Raw genomic sequence first — 22,092 nt, 5'->3', positions numbered from 1 at the left:
CTCTTCTCAGCCTAAATTAATCAACTTAATCAAACAGATTAGATAAAGTGAATTTAATTACCTTGTGCTAGGCTGGTTATAATCAGCATTTAAGTGTGCATGTGTTGCTGCTGTGCTTTCAACAACCGGAGCAGCCATTGTAGTAGTAGTTGTAGTAGTAACAGCAGCAGCAGTACAGGTCCTGTTGCTGCTGTTACACCGGTCCTCAAGCCCGGGAGCCGGCACAGAGTCCACCGAACAGATACTCGAGCGGGAGGAGATCTCGCTGTGACTCGAGTCTGACAGGTTGTCTGCTTTGCCAGCTGGGAGGAGAGCGTAACCTGGAGGGAGGAGAAAGTAACATTAAGGACATTAAGTAAAATACAGATTGTAATTGTGAGGAAAAAGCCACATGGGGACATTACGAGAATGGAAAGACAGAGAGAGTAAAAAAAAGAGAAATTAAGAGAAATGACTGGTTTGAATATAGAGCGTTTTCACCTCAAGCACCTTCCACTAGCATCAATGACGATATGACAATTGTTTTAACCAACCCTGGCAGTGTTAGTGTGTAGCACCACCTGACTGGCCATCTTTCTATCATCTGATTACCCTGCACCCAGAGGATCACAAAGCTGAAACAAATCCATACTGAGTTGACAATATGGGGAGACAATCTGAAGTTTCTGTGCGCTTTTTAATAGCAAACACTTCAAAATAACACTGTTATATCAGTTAGAATCTGTAACACTCGTCACTGTCTATATGTCATGTACAGTACAGCAGGTGGTTTTAGAAATAAGTTATGACCACTTCTAAAACATGTACAGAGACTGAATTGTAAACATAAAATCCTGCTGAAATAAATCATTTTTGACTGTAGGAAAAACAAAACGAACATGGCAATAAAAAACTGTATGCCACAGCAAAATGTCACACACCAAAAACGACACTTTTCAACAGAAAGGGATGATGAATCCCTTTTTCTTGCTGAAAATAGATGTTGAAATTGGATCCCAGCGAAATGTTTCATACTGGGTTCTTTTTTTTTATTTTATTTTGCCAACAAAAAGTTAAGCATGCTTTCTGCTTTGACCATGACATATTTTGCCACTACAACACAAACTGACAGCATTACTCCCACAAACAAAGAAATGCTGGGAGAACTAAGAGAACAAACTGAAATGGTTTCTGAAATTTCTTTTCCTGATCTGCTTTGAATGCTTTCTGTGAAAAATCTTTTCCATGTCCACTCTCTATGACTCACGGTGGATATGAGACTTTTTTCTCTCACGTAACTCTTGCTTTTGTGCTTCCAAAATGAAATGTGTTGGCGCTTCTGACAAAAATTCTCTCTGAAACACCACAGGCTTTATTTTTCCTTCACTTTTATCTCTTATTCGCTGTTTTTTACTCAGCAAATAACTGGATCAATCAGTTGTCTCTGTCAGACTGTCTTTCTCCTGGAGTGTCTGTCCCTGCAGAGCCACAGGAAGGGGTTGGGGCTGACCGACCTCCTGGCTCTCCTTTCTGCCTGTCCTTGTCTGTCATCCTGAGGTGAGGAGGGCACAACCTCTTCAGTTCCCTCCCCACTGTTCAGGAGTGGCCTGACTGCCATCGGTCTCTCCCTGGACTGGCTCCTTTCCCTCAGTATCCTGAACGGTGACATCAGCCTTGCTCTGACTGGGGACTCTGGGGGTCTGGGTTTCAATAACTGGGGTTGGGAGAGAGGTGACACAGCCATGGGTCCCAACCCTGGTAGAGTGGGAGAAAACCCGGTGTGGACTTTCCATCTCTCTGTTGGGCTTCCTGCTCTTTCCCTCAGCAGCATTAGCCCTGCATCTGCCTGTGCACCCTGGTTGTTCTGCTGCCTGGATCTCCCTCTCCTTCGCCCTGACAAAAGCAAGCCTCTCTGAACTGCTTCTGTCTCCTCCTGCGTCATCTCCTCTTTCTCCTTTTCCACTTTCCTTCTTTTCGCTTCCCTTGTCTCCTCCGTCTGACTCTCTCTCTCCCTGCTACTCTCGCTGCTGTGCTGCCTCGTCATCTGTAGAATCCTCTTGTGGAGGAGAGCCCCACCTATGCCATAGCTCCGCAGGCTGATAGTGCCGGCCTTTGTGCTGGCGTCGCTGGTCAGCGATGACGAAGATCCTGACAAGTTCATCTGGCTGGAGTTCTGGGACTTGGCCACACCTCCAACTGAAAAGGAGGGCGGAGAGTTGAAGTTAGAGAGGAATTTACGGGCCTTTTATTCAACTTAAACAAGAGGATGGTTTGAGGTGTAAGCCACAGAGTGCCTTCAGGACAAAGCAACTATCTCAGTTATTATTTGTAGCAAAACATATGTGCAACCCTATAACATTCTTCATAGACGGAGAAGTGTGAAATTTGCCATGAATCACTTTCTAGACCTTCACTATATGTGCATTCAGCCCAGACTTTGTTTCGGAGTAACTTTCTGAGTAAGATGATCAGTAGTTCTTCAGAGCTCTGCTTGGAGGTGACTGTTTTATTAACTCTACACCAACTCTCCACCTAGGGTAACGGCAGTCCTTTTATCCTTAGATAAAAGCACATTGGGTGAGAAGCAGAGTTTCTGTAACAGACCTTTGCGTGGGGAGCCCTGTGGTGACACCGTGGGGCTGGAGTGAAGGGAGGAGATGGTGGAGACGGTGTCATCAGATGGTCTCTTGGTGTTCCACTCCTCTGACGAGTTCACTGGAGGTTTCTTCACCACCTGGGGAGAGTTGGAGTCTGGGGAAGAAGAAAAAGAACAAAGTTACAGAAAAGTAAATTAACCTGAGAGTCTGCTTCAACTGTAATAATACAGAACTAGGAAATTTAAGTTTTCTTTCACTAGGACCTCATCTGTAGCCCCTTTTATCCAGCGTGATCACAGGGTTCCCACACATTTTCATGGACAGAATTTCGAAACGTTTCAGTGAGTTTTCAAGGACCAACAATAAAATTTCCATGACCATTCACAATGTATGTAACAAACACTGCTCAATCTCAAAAGTGCAAAGGTACGGAGACTTTGGCATTCATGGCCCTATGTGCTAAATCACACTGTCATAACATTATTTTCCATTTATTCAAACACATCAGATTCAAACATAACTCCAGCTAGCTGGCATAGCCTACATGGAGAGAGAGACGAAACAGCAAGCCTACAGAAAATAAAATTTGCCCCTATGCTACATTCCCTGGAGGGTAATCCACAAGGGATTTCTGTAAAAGCTCATTTATACTCTCTTTACGTATGAAAACACATATGATCATTTGAAACGCTTCGACAGTCCAGCCCACATACTCCTATGCGTCCTTTATGTTGGTACAGCTACGTGCACTAGATGGCACTACAGGGCATGATCAAACGTTTCTGACAACAACAAACATGGCGATGGTGGAGGAGGTTGTGATAATGTACCTTTTAAAGGGTGCAACCTTGTACACGGCTGTGGTTTGTGAGGCCATTAAATACACTGCAACATGTCATTACTGATTCGTTCTGTTCCGCCATTTTTAAAATGTCTTTGTCGACCCCTACAGTCGTATCTCGCTCAAACAATGCTACACTGTCCTCACGACTTCCTGTGGTGCTGTTCAGTTTTTGTCTGTCTTCAGTAAATGCAAAAATACGGGGGCATTGTTCTTCCAGCAACAGAGGTAGTAAAAGGGCTGAATCAATGTCTGTGTAAGATTACACAAAAGATGCCAATGCTGTTGTGTTACACATCACGACTCTTTTGCTTCCAAAGCGCTGGCATGCTATCTAAAAGTACACACAGGGGCGGCATAATGCTGGTGTTGTTTGGTTCAATGTAAACAATACAACAGAATACAGCATAACAGCAGTATTGTGGAATCTCTGTTTAAAAAGGCTGATGAGTATCAATGAAAATGTACTGTTCAGGTACATTAAAATGAAAATCTAAATACAGTACAAGACAGCATAAAAAAGTAAAGCATAACTGGACATAAATGAGCATAATGATGATATATAATACAGTGCAGGTGTACTGACTAGGTGGGCCGATGTCCTTGGCAGTGCTCTTTTTTCGTAGAGGGTTCAGAGGGACCTGGACCTGAAGGACTTGTGACACCCTGTTCTGCGTTTTCCCCGAGGGCAGAGCCGACCGTAGAGAAACTGGAGACATGTCCGACTTGGTGGATCGTCTCTCGCTCAAGTTCTTAGACACTAAAACCACATATGTAAAACAAAACAGAATCACTTCAGGGCATCCAACATTTAAAACTTTTTGAAGATGTGTTTTTCCCACTGGCTGCAAAACGGTGGAAATTTAATAGGATACTACTTTTTAATACTATAACAATGGACAGTGAGTTTTACCGTCACATCATTTGTGTCAGATGTACACAGGAACTAAGAAACAATGATTTTACACATCTTTCTGGGCTCTTTGTTCAATATGTAAACCTTTTAAGACCTACGTAGATCATACTTTTCCAGACTATTTAGACAGAAACAGAAAAAAAACTGTCTTGCGGTGACAAAATGCAAGATTACCAAATTCAAAACCGATAAAAGTATCACTTTATCAGCACATATTGCCTTTCGCACAATTACAGCTATAACATGAGGAAGGACTTGATTAATATTATGGCCAAATACAAATGATCTCTGCGGTGACACAATTCAGATGATGGCAAATAAAAGGAATGTCAGCACAGTGACTCAGGTATCAACATGCTTCTGCAGAGGGTTTAGATGACAGCACACACGTACTGCAGTATCTATCAGTGGATCGATCAATTAATTCCTGTTAGTTTCTGCAGGACATTTGCAAATACACTAGGTGGCAGTGCAAGCCAATACTACAATCTAATCATGTACAGAACAGTAGACAATATAATAAACTGTGTACTGTCAGATCAGCTATCATCCACTAAAATAACAGCTCTTTAATTATAAAAAAATACACACTTTAGTATTTTTCAAATAAATCCTATTAACTTTCCTTTTTCCAGCATTTAATATCTTACAGTCAATTATATAATGAGTTGTACCAAGATATATAAAAATACAGTAATAAATCCATACATAGAAATGCTTTGAATAATGCAAAATTAAATCTACTCAAAATAATAAGTGCTTTTTTAGCGATGTCTGTGCACCAGGTAGGGTCACAAGCTTTCTATTGTACTTCACTGACCCCACAATTACTCATATGACGGATATTGGTAAACAATTAAGGTGCTGATGAAAAAAAGGTTCACTCAGTGTAACGAGTCCCAGTTTCTGTGTTACTCACAAGTGCTGTAGGCCGGCTCACACTGCAGGGACATGATTTGGTGTTTCTCCTCGTCTATCTCCACCGTCAAGTTGGAGAGGTACTGCTTCACCTTCCTGGCCATCTGAGCGTCTTCGTACAGCTTCTTGGCGTTGAGGAGCGAGCTGCGACGTACTCGCTTCTTGTGGGCGCCGCCCTGCACGTCCAGCATGTTGGAGTTGGTGCTGCCCTGACTCAGAGACCTAATGAGGGGAGGAGAGAGGGAGGAAGAGAAGAGACAGAAGGAGAGGGAGGAGGACCGTGATAAAAGACAGATGAAGAGAGGACAAGAGGAAGAAAATGAAAAAGGAGAGTAAAAGATGGACAATGGGATGCGGAGGGAATTTGAGAGTAATGGATTAAGTGTTGATGGATGAGCAGAGAAGGAAGAAGATGAGGAGAGAACAGAGGGAAATGAATAAAGACAGGAAAAGAAAAAATGCACAAGAAAGTAGAAAAAGAAAAAAGAGGAAGAGAAAAAAATGGCAAACAACAGTGAGTACAATCACAGATAAAACGGGCACAGCTACTTTCTTATCAAAAACCTCCTCCACTATAAAATCTGTACATCTGTCTTTGTGTTGGAGCATAGCATTTATAAACAGGACCATGCAACTGGGAGGGAGGCAGCTCTCGCTGGTGCGCCATGCTATCACAGTACAGAACAGCAGAACATTCTGTCAGATGGAGGCAAAAAGGGTTAGGAAACAAAAGATGCACAAGATTCGATATGGGGAATATTATGGCAGGATGCAGATATGAACAAACACCAAACCTGAGTCAAATAGTATCTGTAAATATTTGTCATGGTTTGTTTTACCTCGCCTTTGTTTGGCAGATGGGTGGAGTTTGCAATACAGGGTTCGTACTTGACGTTATAAACAGCAGCTGACGACACAGTCTCACCTAAAGGTCCATTTAGTAACTGTAATGGAGCGAGTACATGGACTTCTTGGCCATGTTAGCTAAAGATTTGAAGTTCAAAGTCCATTTAGTACCTGATCTGGCATGGATCGACAATACCATGATTGTTTCCAAAGTCAAAAATGAACTTTGAACCTTAACTTTTCAGCCAACACGGATGAGACGTCCTCAAAGTGCTCACAAAATGTGGAAACGTGAACATCTTCTGGTGGCATCAAGTCCACAAACAAATTTTATGATGAGAACCGTTCTTTATAGAGGGGTCTCACTAAAATTGATGAATCACATATAAATTTTGCTTTGGCAGTTCTGGAACATTTTTGAGTTTGAGTTTGTGTCAATTTTGTTTTCAAATCTTTTTTTTTTTTGTCTTAATTTTGGACTGATATTGAATGTTATTGTCCCATTTACACTGTGTGATTTTAAATCAATGTATTTTTAGTGTTTTGTGAGTGGACCCCAGGAAGACTAGCGACCACTTTGTGGAAGCTAATGAGAATTCTGATGGAGATCATGAGATATTTCTTAAAGTTATTGAACAGGTAATAAAAGGACAGTGAGGTGAAACTGATTAGAGGTTTTTAGCTCTTTTACTTTACATATTTACATATCATTATCTAATATTTATTATATTTTGTGTAGTCAGTGTTATGTTCTCCTTCTGTCCTTCTTGATCCAAGGAAAGAACATTTTATTCGACTGTATACTTGTTTATGGTAGAACAACAAAAAGTTGAAATAACGATAATTGCCAGAAATCTGTAATTTGAGATAATCTTCTTTACTTCCCACTAGGGTTGTCAAGATACCAGAATTTTCAACTTTGATACAATACTAATATAACAAACGATGCTTGGTAATGCTTTCATTGCCACAGCAAAAAGAAAAAGGAAGTCCTAAACAACCTGCGCACAGTGCTCGAACAGATAAAAGTCACTGAACGTACGCCGGCTGTCACGTGGTGGGTTTGTTGCTGGAGAGGATGCAGAACAGCGACTGGTTGAGGACCAGTTTTCCTTGCCATTGTTTCATATGTGCAGCCTCGGGTTAAAAATCTGACTGTAGATCTGTTTTTTAAAGCTGTGATACTTTCCATAGTATCAAATGTATAATAAACGGAGATAATATTGTTTTGAACACGTGGTATCGAAAATACTTATGACGACCTTAATTTCTGCCTGTCACTATTTCAATGTGTCTAGAGCCTCTCTGTAAAAGCAAACACTGAGCATTATTTCAAGCTACTATATGACTCAAACATACAATCTTATGAACATGGCAAACAATTAATGGGTCAATGATGGACTTTGGTATGGTTCAGATGAATGGGCACTGCAAATGGAAGGGTTAATCACACACACAAGCACAGGCGGACACACATGGACACTCAGATAAAGTAAAGGTGGGAGGGGACATGCAGAGTTTATGGTGGTGGGGATGCAGGGTGGACTGAATATTACTGCCGGTCCAGACCGAAACAGGATGAAACCGGTACAGGACAAACTTACCCTAAACTCTTCCACCTCTTCTTCCTGCAAGCAAGAGGTGTGTAGATTGAAGCGTGACTTAAAGACAAGTTCAGGGGGGTCGAGGGGGAAGGGGGGGACAAGACTATGTAGAGGTCATGCCACCACAAACAAACAAGAAATGATTGGAGATGGGAGGACACCAGACATATGACATCTCCCCATATCAACCTGAACAGTGTGCGTTATGGTTTTGTGCATCACACGCTCATGATGTTACGTTGTGTCACTGTGAAAAAAATATCGCCGTACATGATATGGATTTTTAAGTCTAAAATCAAAGTCTTGCAGAGATATTGAGCTTGTAGTATGAAGGCGTGTCTGCAGAGGGCAGTCATGCACTGCAGCACTGACAGACTGTGATATACACACACAAACTGAGTGATACAAACTACACACTGCGGTTGGCATCAGTTCTGCCTCGCTTCCAGTCGACCCGCGCCTTGTGTCCTCGTGCCGTTTCAGTCCAGCAGAGGGATGCAATCGAACCAACAAGAGCCGTGGTCCGGACAGGAAGTGAATTGGAATTGATTGGACCAGACCTTGAGTGTGTGCCTGATCCTGCTGGTAAAGGATCCAGGCTGACTGGTGGAGTTATGGTGTAGTGGTTCCCCTTTTTGCTCATATGTGTAGTCCTCTGCAGTGGGGGCATCTTCTCTAAAACCTCTAATCTACCTCGCTACACTGGACTCCCTGCGTTCATGCCTCTTTCTGAGAAGTGACAGTTTTGCTACTGTCTGACTGATAGGAAAAAGGTGGAGTCAGTTTCAAAGATACACACAGCTAAAGGGAGCTGGTAATTTGGTTTCACTACAAACTGAGTTATTTTCTAACGTTAAATTAATTGGAGACTTTCCCCTCACACATACCAACTGTTCACTAGCTCCTGTGATGATTTCTGAGCCACAGAATTCACCTCACGCTCCTTTTCTCGACACATTTTCTTTAAAAAGGCTCCAAAATTTACATTCATGACATTAGCCTCTGAAGTTCTCCGCATTCCGAGCTTAATTAGAGAACATTTTTGGATGTGACACTTTTGTGATGCAGCTAATTAAGATCCCTGTGTGTAGGGGGACTCTGGAGGAAACATAGATTTTCCTCATGTTGCTGCACAACATAATCACATAAAAATTCCACATGGGGGGGTTTAATTTCATCACTGGTGATCTTAAACAGCTTGGGGCAACCTGTATCTGTGAAACTGGCCCCAACAGCATCAAGTTAAAGCAAAATTCTTGAGAAGAAAAGGTTTGAAGGACTCGTGCTATCAAAACAACCAACCTCTGTCTGAACATGAGGGCAGGGTCCATGTTGGCTGAGGTCAACCGCACAACATGCCTGATCTCCTTGGCGATCATCCTCAGCTTCTCAAAGTTCACGAGACCATCCACGCTGGAGTCGTTGCCTGAGAGGACAAACACAAGTGCGAAACGCACACACACACACAAAAATAACACGCACAAACAGTGAGCTTGAGGTCAGCTGTCAACACTGTAAAGCAGCTAAATGATTAATATTTTGAGACATTTGCACGATTCAATCCGCAACAATATTTCTAAGTCAAATCTTCAAAGTGAAAAATCTCTTTGTTCTGGTCTCCTTCTCATCAGTCCTCCAGGAGATCAAAGTGGTCTTTCATATCGAGTCATGCTGGGCCATTTGAGAATTTTTGGCAACTTGCACAATTAGGGAAACTTTCCTTTCTGAACATAGCCGTACATAGACTTTTAAGAGAAAACCTTTAAGGAGAAGTCAGTTCGGGTACTTCTGACCTGACTCTGTGTGATATGTGAAGGAGGCCAGATGGGGAAGCCTTTAGCAGAAGTAAACCTCCTGAGTGAGACTGAAATTGACCTTCCGTGCAACACAGAGGAAGTAGGGGACATTAAAGTGTGACAAAATGACATGTCAACTTTCAGAAATGGCCTCAGGTTTTTTTTAAGGCATAAGCAATTAAAAGAAATGTAGCAACATGTGAATTGCTACCACACAAAAAAAGCCACATAAAGAAATTCTGGGATCTCCACAAAGTCATCTACCTTCATGTAAGAAGGTGAGGTCCTTCTTGACCACGGGGAACAGTGGGATGATGGGTGGTTGCATGCTCTGGCTGCTCAGGACATTGCGGTACTTGGCCATGTTCCTAGACGGGTCGAAGACGTCCTGCAGGTCTCCGAACAGCTTCTCGTACTTACTGGGCAGTTTCTCCCACGAGCTCCGCAGCCGAGCCACCGGTGCCAAGTTCAGACCGCTACATGAGGGGGGAAAGAGGGTGCAAGGAGGGTGGGAGAGGGGGAGGCAGTGATAAATAGGTTACAGTGGGAAGAAGGGAGGGGAAGGACAGAGGTAGAAATGAGAAAGTAGAGGCGGAAAAGGAGGGTACGGGAGAAAGAAGCAAGGAGAATAGTTTTAGTGTGTGTGTTCAATACATACATCCTAATCAAAACCCCATACTGACATTTGCACAATTACTACTTTTCCAGCTAATCATCTTCAGTTAGCGAGTTCCCATTTTTCAAGAGCGGAAGACCCCTTGAGGCAATGTCAGCTCTGAGCAGGCTCATTTAGACAGCTGATAATTATGACTGGCACAGCATTTATTTCTGCTCTCTTCTTTCATTATCTTCCAGTTCCTGTCCCTCACTCATCAACTCAACGTCCCTCCTCTTATTCTTTTACAGCCTCAGTGTGTGTCCTCGCTTTTTTCTCTTTTAGGATGTTATGCTTGTCTACAAGTGCGTAATAGCTGTGGTTTGTCAGAAGATAATAAAATGGGTATTATAAAGATTGGATGATCACGATAATGTATTCTGGGGTCAATCTGGTCGATGTTCCTGTGACAATTAATCATGTAAATGGCATCAGGTCTGGATTCTTTTTATCCCAGCACTTCTCCTTGAGTCTGTCTTTATTAAGTATTTGTTAAAGTAAACAAATTAGCAGTGTCCCTCACATGAAAAGGGTTACTTTTTATGGAACACCATGAACAGTGCCTCAGCAGGAGAAAAAAATATGTTTTGTCTCCCTGTATAACAACACTTAAACACACAAGACCAGCTGTACAGTCCTTGGAACAAAAGCTCTGGCTGTGTTTTACCAGACAGTAGGTAAAAGGTCCTGAGGTGCCTGTTTCGGATGGCTGTCACCAGCGTTTGCGTCTCTGAAGGAGGTCGCAATGGTGCTACTTCCTGCTGGCTGCCACTGCTTATGTTTGGCCAGCTTAATACGATCTTTTATATCAACATTTCCACAATGCTGGACTGAAAATATACTCTTGTAGTGTGTGCAGAACGCAGCATTTTTGTTGCTGGGTACGAAGGACGCCGCAACTTCATCTTCCACGTGACAGCTAACTGTTAGCGTACTCACAAGTTCTCTCAGAAAGACCTACAAGCGTCATAGCAACAGAGATAAATCTGTGTTGAATTCAGAAGCTTGGTGCATTCCTTACAAACATAATAAATGTCTAACAAGGCACTGAAATCACATATTAATTATCATTATCGTAATCGTGGTGAAAGCCAGAAAGATTTGGTGGTAATGTCAAAAACCGGAACATTTTAATATCATACAGACACGAGACACCCAGCTCAAAATGATCCCAGGCAAACTGGGACGTCTGGTCACCATACACATAAATGACAATAGTGGAGATGCTCTTTATTTCAGGTGAGCCAAGTAGGGTGTGTCCACTACAAAATGCTACGGAAAACCTTGCATGTTATCTCTATTAAACAGACACACACATGCACACACACACAGTAGCAGCAGCAGCAGCAGCAGCAATGCCCCTGTCACCACGCAGGTTATGCTTCAGAGAGCCATATGTGCCCAGACATCCTGCTGTGAGGAGGAGTGTAAAGGGACGTGGAGGTCAGACATCTCTGCTCTAAAGTGCCGTCTACAGCAGCGAGCAGAAGATCACCATACTGCTGAGCTCCTGAAACTGTGAGTCCAGATTTTAAGTGGACGTGGTCCCACATGACTCAACGTAGCAAGAGGATAGCTTAGCATGAGCGAGACACATGGATCCTTAGCGCATTAAGAAAAAAATACCAATTATGTATTTTTACTATGCTGTGCAGAAACTGGTTCTCTTCACTTAATCAAACTACGTTACATCTGCAGTGATAGTTATTGCAAATCTGCATCTTCAGGCATATATATTAAATGTATGCTGCAGTAACATTGCAGATAATACCCTCTTATGGTTATTACTGTAGATTAAAAAGAGCCAACTGCAACACAAAACACCAACTAAACAATCTAGAATCAAGGCTTGGGTACAGCGAGAGCATGACGTACTGCTTTTGAATAATTACTCACGGGACTTGGACAAACTAAAAGCTCACACACACACTCCCAACTGCCTGTGTTGGTTCGAACAGAATTACATCTCAGTTCATCACTAAAACACACCACCAGAGCTAAATGTCTCCCCTCACATGAGTTTTACCCCTTAAAACAGAGAGACACTACATACATCCTCAGCTCAGTCTGACAGCCATCTGAAGCCAAACCACAGCAGCCAGAGGGAATTAACAATAGCAACAAACAATAAGTGTAACCGTTGCTATGGGACTCTTGTTTTAAATGCCGTAGGGTTGCAGTGGCAGAGTGTGTGCGGTTTGGGAAAGTCAGGGCTGGTTCAGCGAGCTGGCGGAAGGGGGAGGAGGCGAGGATGTGGGGAAGGAGGCAAGTGGCCAAAGCTCATTTGGCACAAAAGCTGTCAGGGGAGATGGAGTAAATGCTAGCTGTCATCACAGAACAAGAATCATGTCTACCACAACTGAGGCAAAAATGAGGGAAATGATGAAACAATGTGTCACCACGCTTAATTTAGAAAGCCAATACACACACACACTCTCTTACACAGTTTCTAAACTGAGCCTACCTGATTATAGCGAACATGGAGTTGAAGTTCTTGCATTCTCTGCAGTGCAGGGCAATCTTGATGAAGTGCTTGATAGTCTTCATCCTCTTTAGCGCGTTGGGCTCCTTCAGGATCTCTGTGGCGACCCAGAAGGTCTCCTGGTTTATCACCTCCTCAAACTGCTTCAGATTACCACTTCCCACCGAGGAGTCGAGTTTGAACAAGTCATCCACGTACCTGGGCGCCACGACAAAGAAATTAAAACAGATCCTGTTTTAATGGCGTACAACAACAACAGCTTCTGTGGAGAACTAGTCATATTTTCCTATCCTCATCTCATCTCTTATTTCCTTGTACGAGAATGTTTCCTTTTCTTTTGTTTTTTTAAAATGTCCATACAGATTAAGTTTTGAAATATGTACTACACCTGCTATAAACCATTTAAATGTTAAACAACCACATACTCTGTGGACTCGATGTTCCTGAAGAGCTCAAAGTCTCTCATGGAGAGCTGGGCTGCGACCTCCATGGTGCTGAGCTGCAGCAGAGAGATCTGGCTCTCTCTGAGGAGATCCTGGGCGTCCTCGTCTGAACACAACGTCTCCGTCTCCATATTGTTCTTCAGGTAGTACCTTCGGGAAGGAGAGCAGACGGAAAGAGGGTAAGCTGTGGAAGCATTACTGTCAAAAGAAAAAGCATTTTTCTTGGCATGTTTATTTTTAACAGAGGAAAAGAGTTCGAATACAGCTGGTCCTGCTGTGGAGTCAGACACCTGAGGACCATATCTAATGAAATAAGGGTGTTAACGAACTATATTTCTGCTATTTTCCAATGAAAAAACATGTACGTCATGTATAAAAAAAACCTTGAGTAACTGCAAAAAAACAGCAGCAAGGAGGATAATTATGTCTAAGCCTGTGAGTCGGGGGGGGATTAACTGACAATAATTACAAAGAATACAGGACATGCAAGATGTAAAATACTTTGAAAGTGACATCATCTCTGTGTATTTTTAGAGCAGTAGGTGTTAGATCTGCAGTATCCTGAGATGCTTTAATATAAGCTGCAGAGGGAGACAAGTGGGTGGACAGCATCCAGTTTTTCAGCCAGCTGTAACTTTTGGCGCATGTTAAGTAAACCCAGATAAATCTCGTGAATGTTCCTCTCATCTACATTTCGTCTTTAAGAGGCACATTTTCTGTCTCCACTTTAAGATCAGTTTCAGGAAAAGGAAAAAATTACCCTGACGCTACTGATAGATTGCTATATTTTACGCTGGGGTGGAAGAAGCAGCGACACAGAGTGAGAGGGGCTCTCAGCAGAAGAGAGTAAAGACGGGAGGTGCACGATTGAGAGGGAGAAAAAAGATTCTGATCTCCAACAGTTTTCTGGGAGAGCTTCCAGCAGCAGGCCATCTCTCTTACCTCGTTATGTGCCTCTATGTTTGTAAATCTAAAACCCCCCCCCACCACCTTGCTTCCACTCTAATGGAGCTGTAATGTGCTCATCCAGGAATGCAGCACCTCAGCGCCCCGTAGACCTACGGCTCTCAGGGGCAAAGTGTTGGCATGGATGTGACTCTAAATTGCCCTGTGTTACTTTGCAAGTAGAGTCGAAGTGGAGAGCAACTAATAAGAAAGGATGTGAGGACGTGTGGGGAGAAGTTCAAGCTGAATTTAAATTTAGGATAAAGCACAAGACATGTCTCACACTCACACAGCGTTGACGTTTTTGTGAGCACAAAAGCAGAACTGAAGACTTTATTGAAGGCTGTATTTACTGATTTAGAGTCGAGACATTTTAGAACCTGTAAACTCACTAAATTAACATAAGTTGAGAGGGGGGCAAGAGGAGAAGACAAGAGATAAGAGGATAGGAGATGAGAAGAGAGGAGACAAGAGCATACAAAACAGGACAAAAGGACATGAGGGGAGACAAGACAAGGGGACCTTCAATCACCTGTCTCAATTCAATTAAAATTACATTCATAAACTGACTTTTGAAACAAACAAATGCATAAAAACACATACAGCCCTGCACATATGGAGAGGAAAGCAGACTGAATTAATGATGGACAATGTGGTGCTAAACAGAACTGGGCAAAGCAAAGTCACTGGAACCAAGCCATTGTAAATGTCCTCTGGTGCTTTGTGGGAGTGTGTATATGTGTGTGTGCTGAGCAGAGGATCTATATGTATTTTGGCTGTGTGACCAGGGCCTGCGATTGGCTTGGCCTGTCCCCTGGACCTTCTGTCAATCATCAGCTGCAGTGTGTGAGAGACGGAGGAGGCGAGATACAGAGGAAGAGAAGCGAGGCAGAGATATATTTGCCCACTGCTCCTGATAAATACAAATACTGCACGCTTTGCTGAACATGTCCATCCTGCTGACACTGCAGCATGTATATGCATGTGTGTAAAAATACTGCCAATCATGACACACCAGCGACTTCTTTTAATATAAACATCTACCATGGGATATGCATAAAGACGAGAGCAAAGTAAATAAGTGGTGTTGCTTGTTCATAGCTCTACAGATAAGCTATTTTCCTACCAATATCTCACAGTACGGCTTGCTGCAGCTCAGCCATCCATCAAAAACACAGGGAAGGTGTTACCATGAGTGTCCTCTAAGTAAGTGAGTGTGTGTCCATACATGTCTGAGATTTTACAGAGTTTGTGTTGATGCATGTAAATACAAACTGTGAAATGCAAATACGTATGCGTGTGTAAACGCAGCAGTTGCATATATGCGTGCAGATGCGTGACCATGTATAAGAATGCGACCGTCTACATCTATATCTTTGCATGTGCCTGTGTGTGCATTTTAGTGTGTGTATGAATAATTCCAGACGTGCCATGCTGTCTGCCGAGGCCTCCGCCCCTGACAGAGGATGAAAAATTCATGCTAACCTAGTTGGGAGAGGACTGATGAGGGACCACAGGAGACAAGGAGAGAGAGGGGGGAAAACTGTGAAAAACGGATGGAGGAGCTGTTTTAAAGCAGACTTTACGGCTGCGGTCCAAATTATCCTTTCATGTCTTACTAACTTTAATCTTAAAAGGGAATGTGTCTGGCATCGAGACGACAGTGTGTGATGTGCCACAGACATCTGAAAAATCATACTGGTAACTTGGCAAGAGAAACACATGCATCACACAAAGGCTAAACGTCCTAACATAGCTGTCCCACCTAGGTGACGTGGAGTTGCGTCCACAACAAAGTGAAAGTTGAAACAGAGCACCAATTCAGCATCCCGACCCTTTGGATTTGCAAAACATCAATGCAGAGCTTAACCAGCATCACTTGCATTGTACCATGAACTGTAAACTGTTGTTTTGTCTTTATTAATGGGACAAACTGCAGCTTCTGCTCAGAGTAGCAACTAAAAATATTTCCAAGCACTTTTAACGCGGATCACCACTTCATTTATCATTCCTGAACTAGGACAGCGGCTCTGAATCCTGCTCCTCAGCACCTGGAACCCTGCTGGCTTTATCCGAGCCACTTACCCAGGAACTGATTTACACCTCAGAAATGCTAAGCGAATTAACTACATCTCAGAATGGTACCCTGTATCCCCAGGAACAGGACTGAGAGCCACTGCTGTAGGAGAATTTAATCAATATAGTAGTGTATAACCTGTGCTGTTGTATGGGATGGAGTCTGGAGCCACTGTTAGAAAGGATTTGGTTCTCGTATAGTTCAGGGCTGGGAAATGTATTTACAGAACAAAGCCCACAATAGTTGTACAAAATTCTGAGCGCTGCGTTGCCTTGCGTAATTTCAAGCAACCCAGATATAATTCGACACAGAAAAGGAAGGAAGATCTGCCATGTCTCAAGATCCTGCGCTTGGAGTCCAAGCACAGCGGGTCACGTCTTTGGTTTAGTCATTGAAGCCTTCAACACAACATAGGTCTATATAAATTCTCAAGTTGTCTGTTCCACTTCCAGCTGCTTTTTGTCCAAGCTTCCCACAGTGGATCTGCTGTAAATACATGCCCATGCTTTCTTCCCATGACCAGTGAGCGAGCCTAACCATGAAATATTTTTGCTTTCTGGTTTATTAAAGTATTATCGTTTGTTGGATTGTGTACCTTTGGTTCTGATGACAGAAGACCACTACGTCAACTTTAAAGTAAGCCATTTGGTATTAGATTTGCGGTGTAATTCTTGTGTTTCTTACCTGCCGTTGAGCTGAATCCGATCAGCCAGTTTGGAGAGCTGGTCGGGCAGGCGGCGCTGTTTAATGACTCCCTCCGGGCTTACTGATACCTCACACAGGGAGTAGGTCTCAGGTGCTGCGATGAGGCCGAATTCATTGACAGTGTGGGCTACCACATCCTTAGCAGTAGTGTCCTTACTGATGATGATGTAGCAGCTCTGCTGGTCGGCCTTGAACACCCGAATCACTTGGTCTGGGATGTCTGAGAGTGGAGGAGAAAGAAAAGTAGTGCTGTCAGTGACTAATTAGGGCTAGATGAGTTGATGGTTGCAGTATGTGGAGGCAAACACTGTAACAAATGTCAATAATGCAATAAAACCTTATGTAATGAAGTCTATGATGCAATAAAACAGTAATCGCAAAGTAGTTTCGCAATTTTTGGCATTTATCTTTGTCTGAGTAATGTACCTATAATGTGATAGTTATTATGGCTAAATGTGGACTGTGCCAGTAAATGTAGGAATGCTATCAGGTTATGGTTTCCATATTTTATTTTCATTACATTATAAAGGGTTTCAGGTGGTAAGACTTATGCCTTCCTCTCTGAGCAGATTTGCTGAGCTGACCACTCTCCTGCCAAAAACGTCTTTGGTGTAAAACCAACTGGGCAAAGGGTCAAAGAAACTTTCTGGTGTTACAGTAACCTAAATTCAAAACGAAAATTACACTAATTTAACGATTTACATTTACAAACGGCAACGCTAAATTATCCTGCTGTTCAGCCGAATCACAACACTCTTTTTCATCTTACTTCCAGCCCTGCTGTAACATAAATTCAACCTTTCTGCGAAGCCAATTTTCTAATGGACTTGCTTGATGTTGCCACACATGGCTGTGAGGATATTTGTGACAACATAATTGATGACATCACAGTAAACACCACAGTCATTTTGAGCTTCAGACAAAGATTGAGTGGGATAAAGAAACAAGGACACATTTACCTCGAAAGGAAAAGGAAACAATAGCTTGCTAGAAGTTGCGTGACAACGGTAGAGGAAGCAGAGCTCTCACAGTGAACATGCACGTAGGGTCCAATGCTTAACCAGAGTATCAACACATTATCATACCCTAAAACTTCAATTAAAAGCCTAGTCCCAATTAAACGCCCAGTCCCTTTTACTAGTGCGGTGTGGCTACACATTTTGACAAATAAAGGCCAGTCTCAAATAGAGGTCTGGTCTGGTCTGGTCGCCAGATTTTTATGCAAGTAACATTTATACTGGTTCAAATAAACAATTTGATTGTGTTACCCATCTTTGCTGAGAAACAGTTTTGTGTGAAAGGAATTAAAGGCCTGTCCCAAATATAAGCCTGATGAGTTCAGTGATTTAAGCAAATAATAGCCCGGGCTTCTAATTGAAATTTGTATGGTATTTAACTTTCGGTTTGTTGCCTTTAAGACTATGAAAGACCTACACATATTCAATTGGAAAAAAAAACAAAACCTCATTTAAACATGAATTACGACCTGAACCACATTTATGTCATGTACAATTCATAAAAATAAATAAATAAATAAATAAAACTACGTCACCTCTCACAATGACTGCTTCATAAAGTTAGATGATGTACTGTATTATTGTTTAATTGATTCAACACAACATTCAATAGCAAGAGGCCAGAATAAAAGCTTGAATGTTAGTGGTGACTGCAGCTGATGCTGGAGCAGCTGCATGCGACTCACATGCTGCGATGTGTGTTAAATAATGAAAATGTTCCCCCTGAGTGAAATACTGCATTAAAGATCCCTGTGTTTGAGTAAGGAAGAGGGTACGGCCCATTAGCCACAGGCAGCCAAAGAGCTTTAAAACAATGAGTCATGAATGCTGCACGGAGACAAGTGGAGAGAGGGGAGTCCGACAGAGCAGATGAAGCTGTCATACAGCTGCAATGTGTGTGTGTGTGTGTTTGTGTGGTTAAGCTCGATAACATTCACTGAAAATGGAGGGAGGTCACGAAAAGACTGTGGCAACTAGGAAAAATAAATAAATAAAAGGTGCGTTTGATGGATGAGTTTGTTCAAGTGAATGTTCATGCAAATGCACACAGCCCTGCTTCCTTCTGTTTACCAAGTAGAAAAGGGTTCAGCGTGCTTAGACACAAAGTCATTACCTTCCCCTTTATTAACAAGGATCACTGATCTGTCTATGACTGTGGGGATCTTAGCGCGTGTGTGTGTGTGTGTGTGTGTGTGTGTGTGTGTGTGTCTCTGTGTGTGTTTAGATGATGATAGTTAGAGCGGCAGCAGCACAATAAGCAGAAAGAAATTGCTGAAGGCAAAGCCAATAACAATAACATTTGAGTGAATGCTCATAATCAATCACCTCTGCTTGTTTAAAGAGCTGTAGCTGTTGGTGTGTGTCCCTGTGTGTGTGTGTGTATGCGTGCAGAATTCTTTGTATTTTCAATATCTGGTGGATGAATAAAAAAAGTGAGAATTTCTTTGAGGGAAGTTGCATCAGTCTGGGTGGGTCCGTGTGTTGCGTTTTGGTATCTCTTTGTTTCTTTTCTGCTTTTTGCTATTTTCACAGGGATGTCTTATGCACTTTCTTTTTTTTGCGTCACTTGTTGGTTTGTGGACTCCTGTATTAAAGCATCAGGAGCAGCATTTCGGCTGTCACCATGTTGTTTTTGGGCCATAAGTGAACATATTTTGGCGACAGGGTGAAGCTGTGGAGGAGCAAGAGCTGGATCTGACTCATAGACTATAGTGACACCTCGGCCATGCCCTTCATCTTGTCTAACTTAAAGCTTTAATAAAATGCAGATAGGTAAGTTATATATGAAATCATCCCCCGAACAGTTGCCCTGACCAAAACTGTATTTTGTGCCAGGCTGTAAACATGTTTATCTCTGCTGTAAAGGTGGGCATTTTAACATGGGGGTCTATTAAGAGTGGCTCGCTCTTGGAGCACGCCTCAAGTGGCCATTAGAGGAACTGCAGTTTTTGGCACTTCTGCATTTGCTTCATTTTACAGCTCTGGAGTTTGCTGCTTTATATGCACCCACATGTTTTTATTCTGTCATTTATATGCTACTCTTGAATGCTTATTTATAGTATTTCATGGACTTATTTCTTTAAGCATCCAGATGTTTTTCTGCTTTAACGTGTGAAATTAGCTTTTTTGCATTCAGTGGTTCCTGGAATGTGAACATATTGATGTTTGATGTCGGAGGCCAGTCTTGGTTATGAATGACCTCTTTATGGACTCCTAGCTTATTGATATAAATCACATGACATCTGCACTTAATTTAACAAGTCAAATGATTACTGACTTTTAACCCAACAAAGGTGATATGTGGTGAAACATGAAAAATGATATAAAGACTGCACCAGAGGATTTAAAGTGTGGCTTCCTCCTTGTTTTCTGCGTTGCTGCAGTAGCACAGCTCCTCTCTGTTTATGTGCAGCAGGGTGGTGATGGTGGGCTGAGTGGAAGCTAAATGCTTTGTGTCTCATTAGCTGTGATTTGTGATTAGAGTGTGGGAGGCTCTCGGCTAAATAGCTGGCTATCATATCCGGGGGGCTTAATCATGTTTAATCCTCTGGACGAGCTGCGACCTGACCTGCACACAGGAGGACAATCGCTGCCCATCTAGCCAAACATCCAATCAATTATCATCTTTAATAGGGCATCGTTCATTTTCATCAACACCAGAGAATGTATTCATGGCCTGGAGCCAAAGACGATTTCTACACTGGTGAAAAAAAGTCTTCTTGGGTTTTTGCAAACACAGCAATAAGAGAGGCTACACACTTCCCACAACCTTCCTCCTCCTCCTCCGCCTCCGCTCCCTCCTTTCTACTGTTTGCCAAAGCTTTTCCCAGTCACTCCATCATACAGTCAGAAGACATAAATCACGTGAAAGCATACAGGGCGGAAGAGGGCAGGGCATGATGGCTTGAGGTGCTGAGGAGAGTGGAGTAGAGTAGCTGGGGTTAAACACCCTGGCTCAAATAAATAAACACAAACGAGAAAATGTCACTACATGTACATGTGAGGAGGTTGTTTCATCCTCCACAGCTTAAGGATTAGGCTTTTATGTTTTTGTTACAATCACCAATCCTCCTGAAGTGACTAAAACCAACAATGAATCTATCCTGCTAACAAGTCCTGTCTCTGTAGCCAGAGCTTGACTCTTCTCTTGCCTTACTCTGTGTGCCAAAAGCCAGTTTTTGTCCAAAGACAATAAAAAACAAACAATAAATCCATATGATCTCATTAGATGCCATGTTCTGCTGTGCTCCCTTTTGTCTCAGTGAATGGAGGGGCGTGTTGGTGGCTGTGTTTGACTGACAGCAGCCTGCGGCTTTAGCTCTAGTGCTGGCAGCAGGGGAACAAGAGACAAAATAAACAAACTTGCCCTGTAGCATTCAAGCCATGCAAAGACAAAGTGTTGTTAGCAGTGGTGTTAAAGAGTTAGGACCACACCAGCATTTCATCGGACCAAAGTGACACTTACTTACTTCTGTCAGATTCATTAGTACTTGAGCAAGCTTGGGTGCTTGACCCATATTTAGTACTTATTCATGGACATTTTAAAGTACTTTCAAGATGGATATCTTAAACTATTTTAAGCTGCACTCGTTTTTTCAGCTTATGTGCTGTACATGCCCTGTTTTCACACAAATTACGTTGTAAAGTTATTTTGATTCGCAAGTAGCTTTACATGCTATTTGATGTGCTGCAGCTGAGCAGCTAATTAACAACGTAGCCTGCAAAGTGACATTAGCTGTGTATTTTTTTCCTGGTGACTGGCTGTTAGTCAGCACGACCACCCACCTATGATAGAAGGGTGATTTTGCTTTTTAATGCAAATATGGTTTAAAATGAAGTGATTTTGATTGGCTGTCAGGGAAGAACTTCTTCATCTATGTAAATAGGAACTAACAGTATTCCAATGAGTCAAGGCAAATCAAGGGGGCGCTGTCATAAAACAAAGAAATATAAATTTCTCCCGTCTAAGGAAGGAGTTTTTTCTCAATGCAGATTGCATTAGATGTAAAGAGATGTGATTAACAGGGTAGATGTTGTAGAAGAACAAAAAGCAGTTTAATTTCAGCTGAACTTCAAATGCACTTGCAATGACTGTACGTGTCATCAGATACGACTCAATCACTGTCTCGTGGTCACTGTCCAGCATTTCTCCATTTTTTTTCTGAATAACCAATTTAACTGCTGATAAACACATGAAATAATCAACTTAAATGAACTGAGTATAGTTTGAGTCACCAAGTTTTTTAAGAGAGAGGCAAATTACATCTTTAT

The 22,092-nt window shown here is 42.4% G+C and overlaps 1 protein-coding gene across 8 annotated transcripts in view; it reads right to left on the bottom strand.

The window, feature by feature from the left end:
* Positions 1-22,092, bottom strand: part of LOC126388377 (rap guanine nucleotide exchange factor 6) — a 183,240-nt gene that overhangs the window by 8,654 nt on the left and 152,494 nt on the right. For 7 of the 8 annotated variants that reach the window (XM_050041484.1, XM_050041485.1, XM_050041486.1 and 4 more), the window contains 11 exons: positions 16,784-17,024; positions 13,060-13,227; positions 12,617-12,832; positions 9,762-9,973; positions 9,004-9,127; positions 7,702-7,725; positions 5,253-5,473; positions 4,004-4,177; positions 2,584-2,730; positions 2,056-2,175; positions 62-320 (listed from right to left, as the gene is read on the bottom strand). In XM_050041484.1, coding sequence (XP_049897441.1) covers positions 62-320; positions 2,056-2,175; positions 2,584-2,730; positions 4,004-4,177; positions 5,253-5,473; positions 7,702-7,725; positions 9,004-9,127; positions 9,762-9,973; positions 12,617-12,832; positions 13,060-13,227; positions 16,784-17,024 — 1,906 coding nt within the window. The remainder of the gene's footprint in view (positions 1-61; positions 321-2,055; positions 2,176-2,583; positions 2,731-4,003; positions 4,178-5,252; positions 5,474-7,701; positions 7,726-9,003; positions 9,128-9,761; positions 9,974-12,616; positions 12,833-13,059; positions 13,228-16,783; positions 17,025-22,092) is intronic. The other variant, XM_050041487.1, reaches the window with a different exon arrangement.

The sequence above is a fragment of the Epinephelus moara genome, chromosome 3 (assembly GCF_006386435.1).
Source record: "Epinephelus moara isolate mb chromosome 3, YSFRI_EMoa_1.0, whole genome shotgun sequence".
Lineage (NCBI taxonomy): Eukaryota > Metazoa > Chordata > Actinopteri > Perciformes > Serranidae > Epinephelus > Epinephelus moara.
This window is presented reverse-complemented; position numbering and strand designations above follow the sequence as displayed.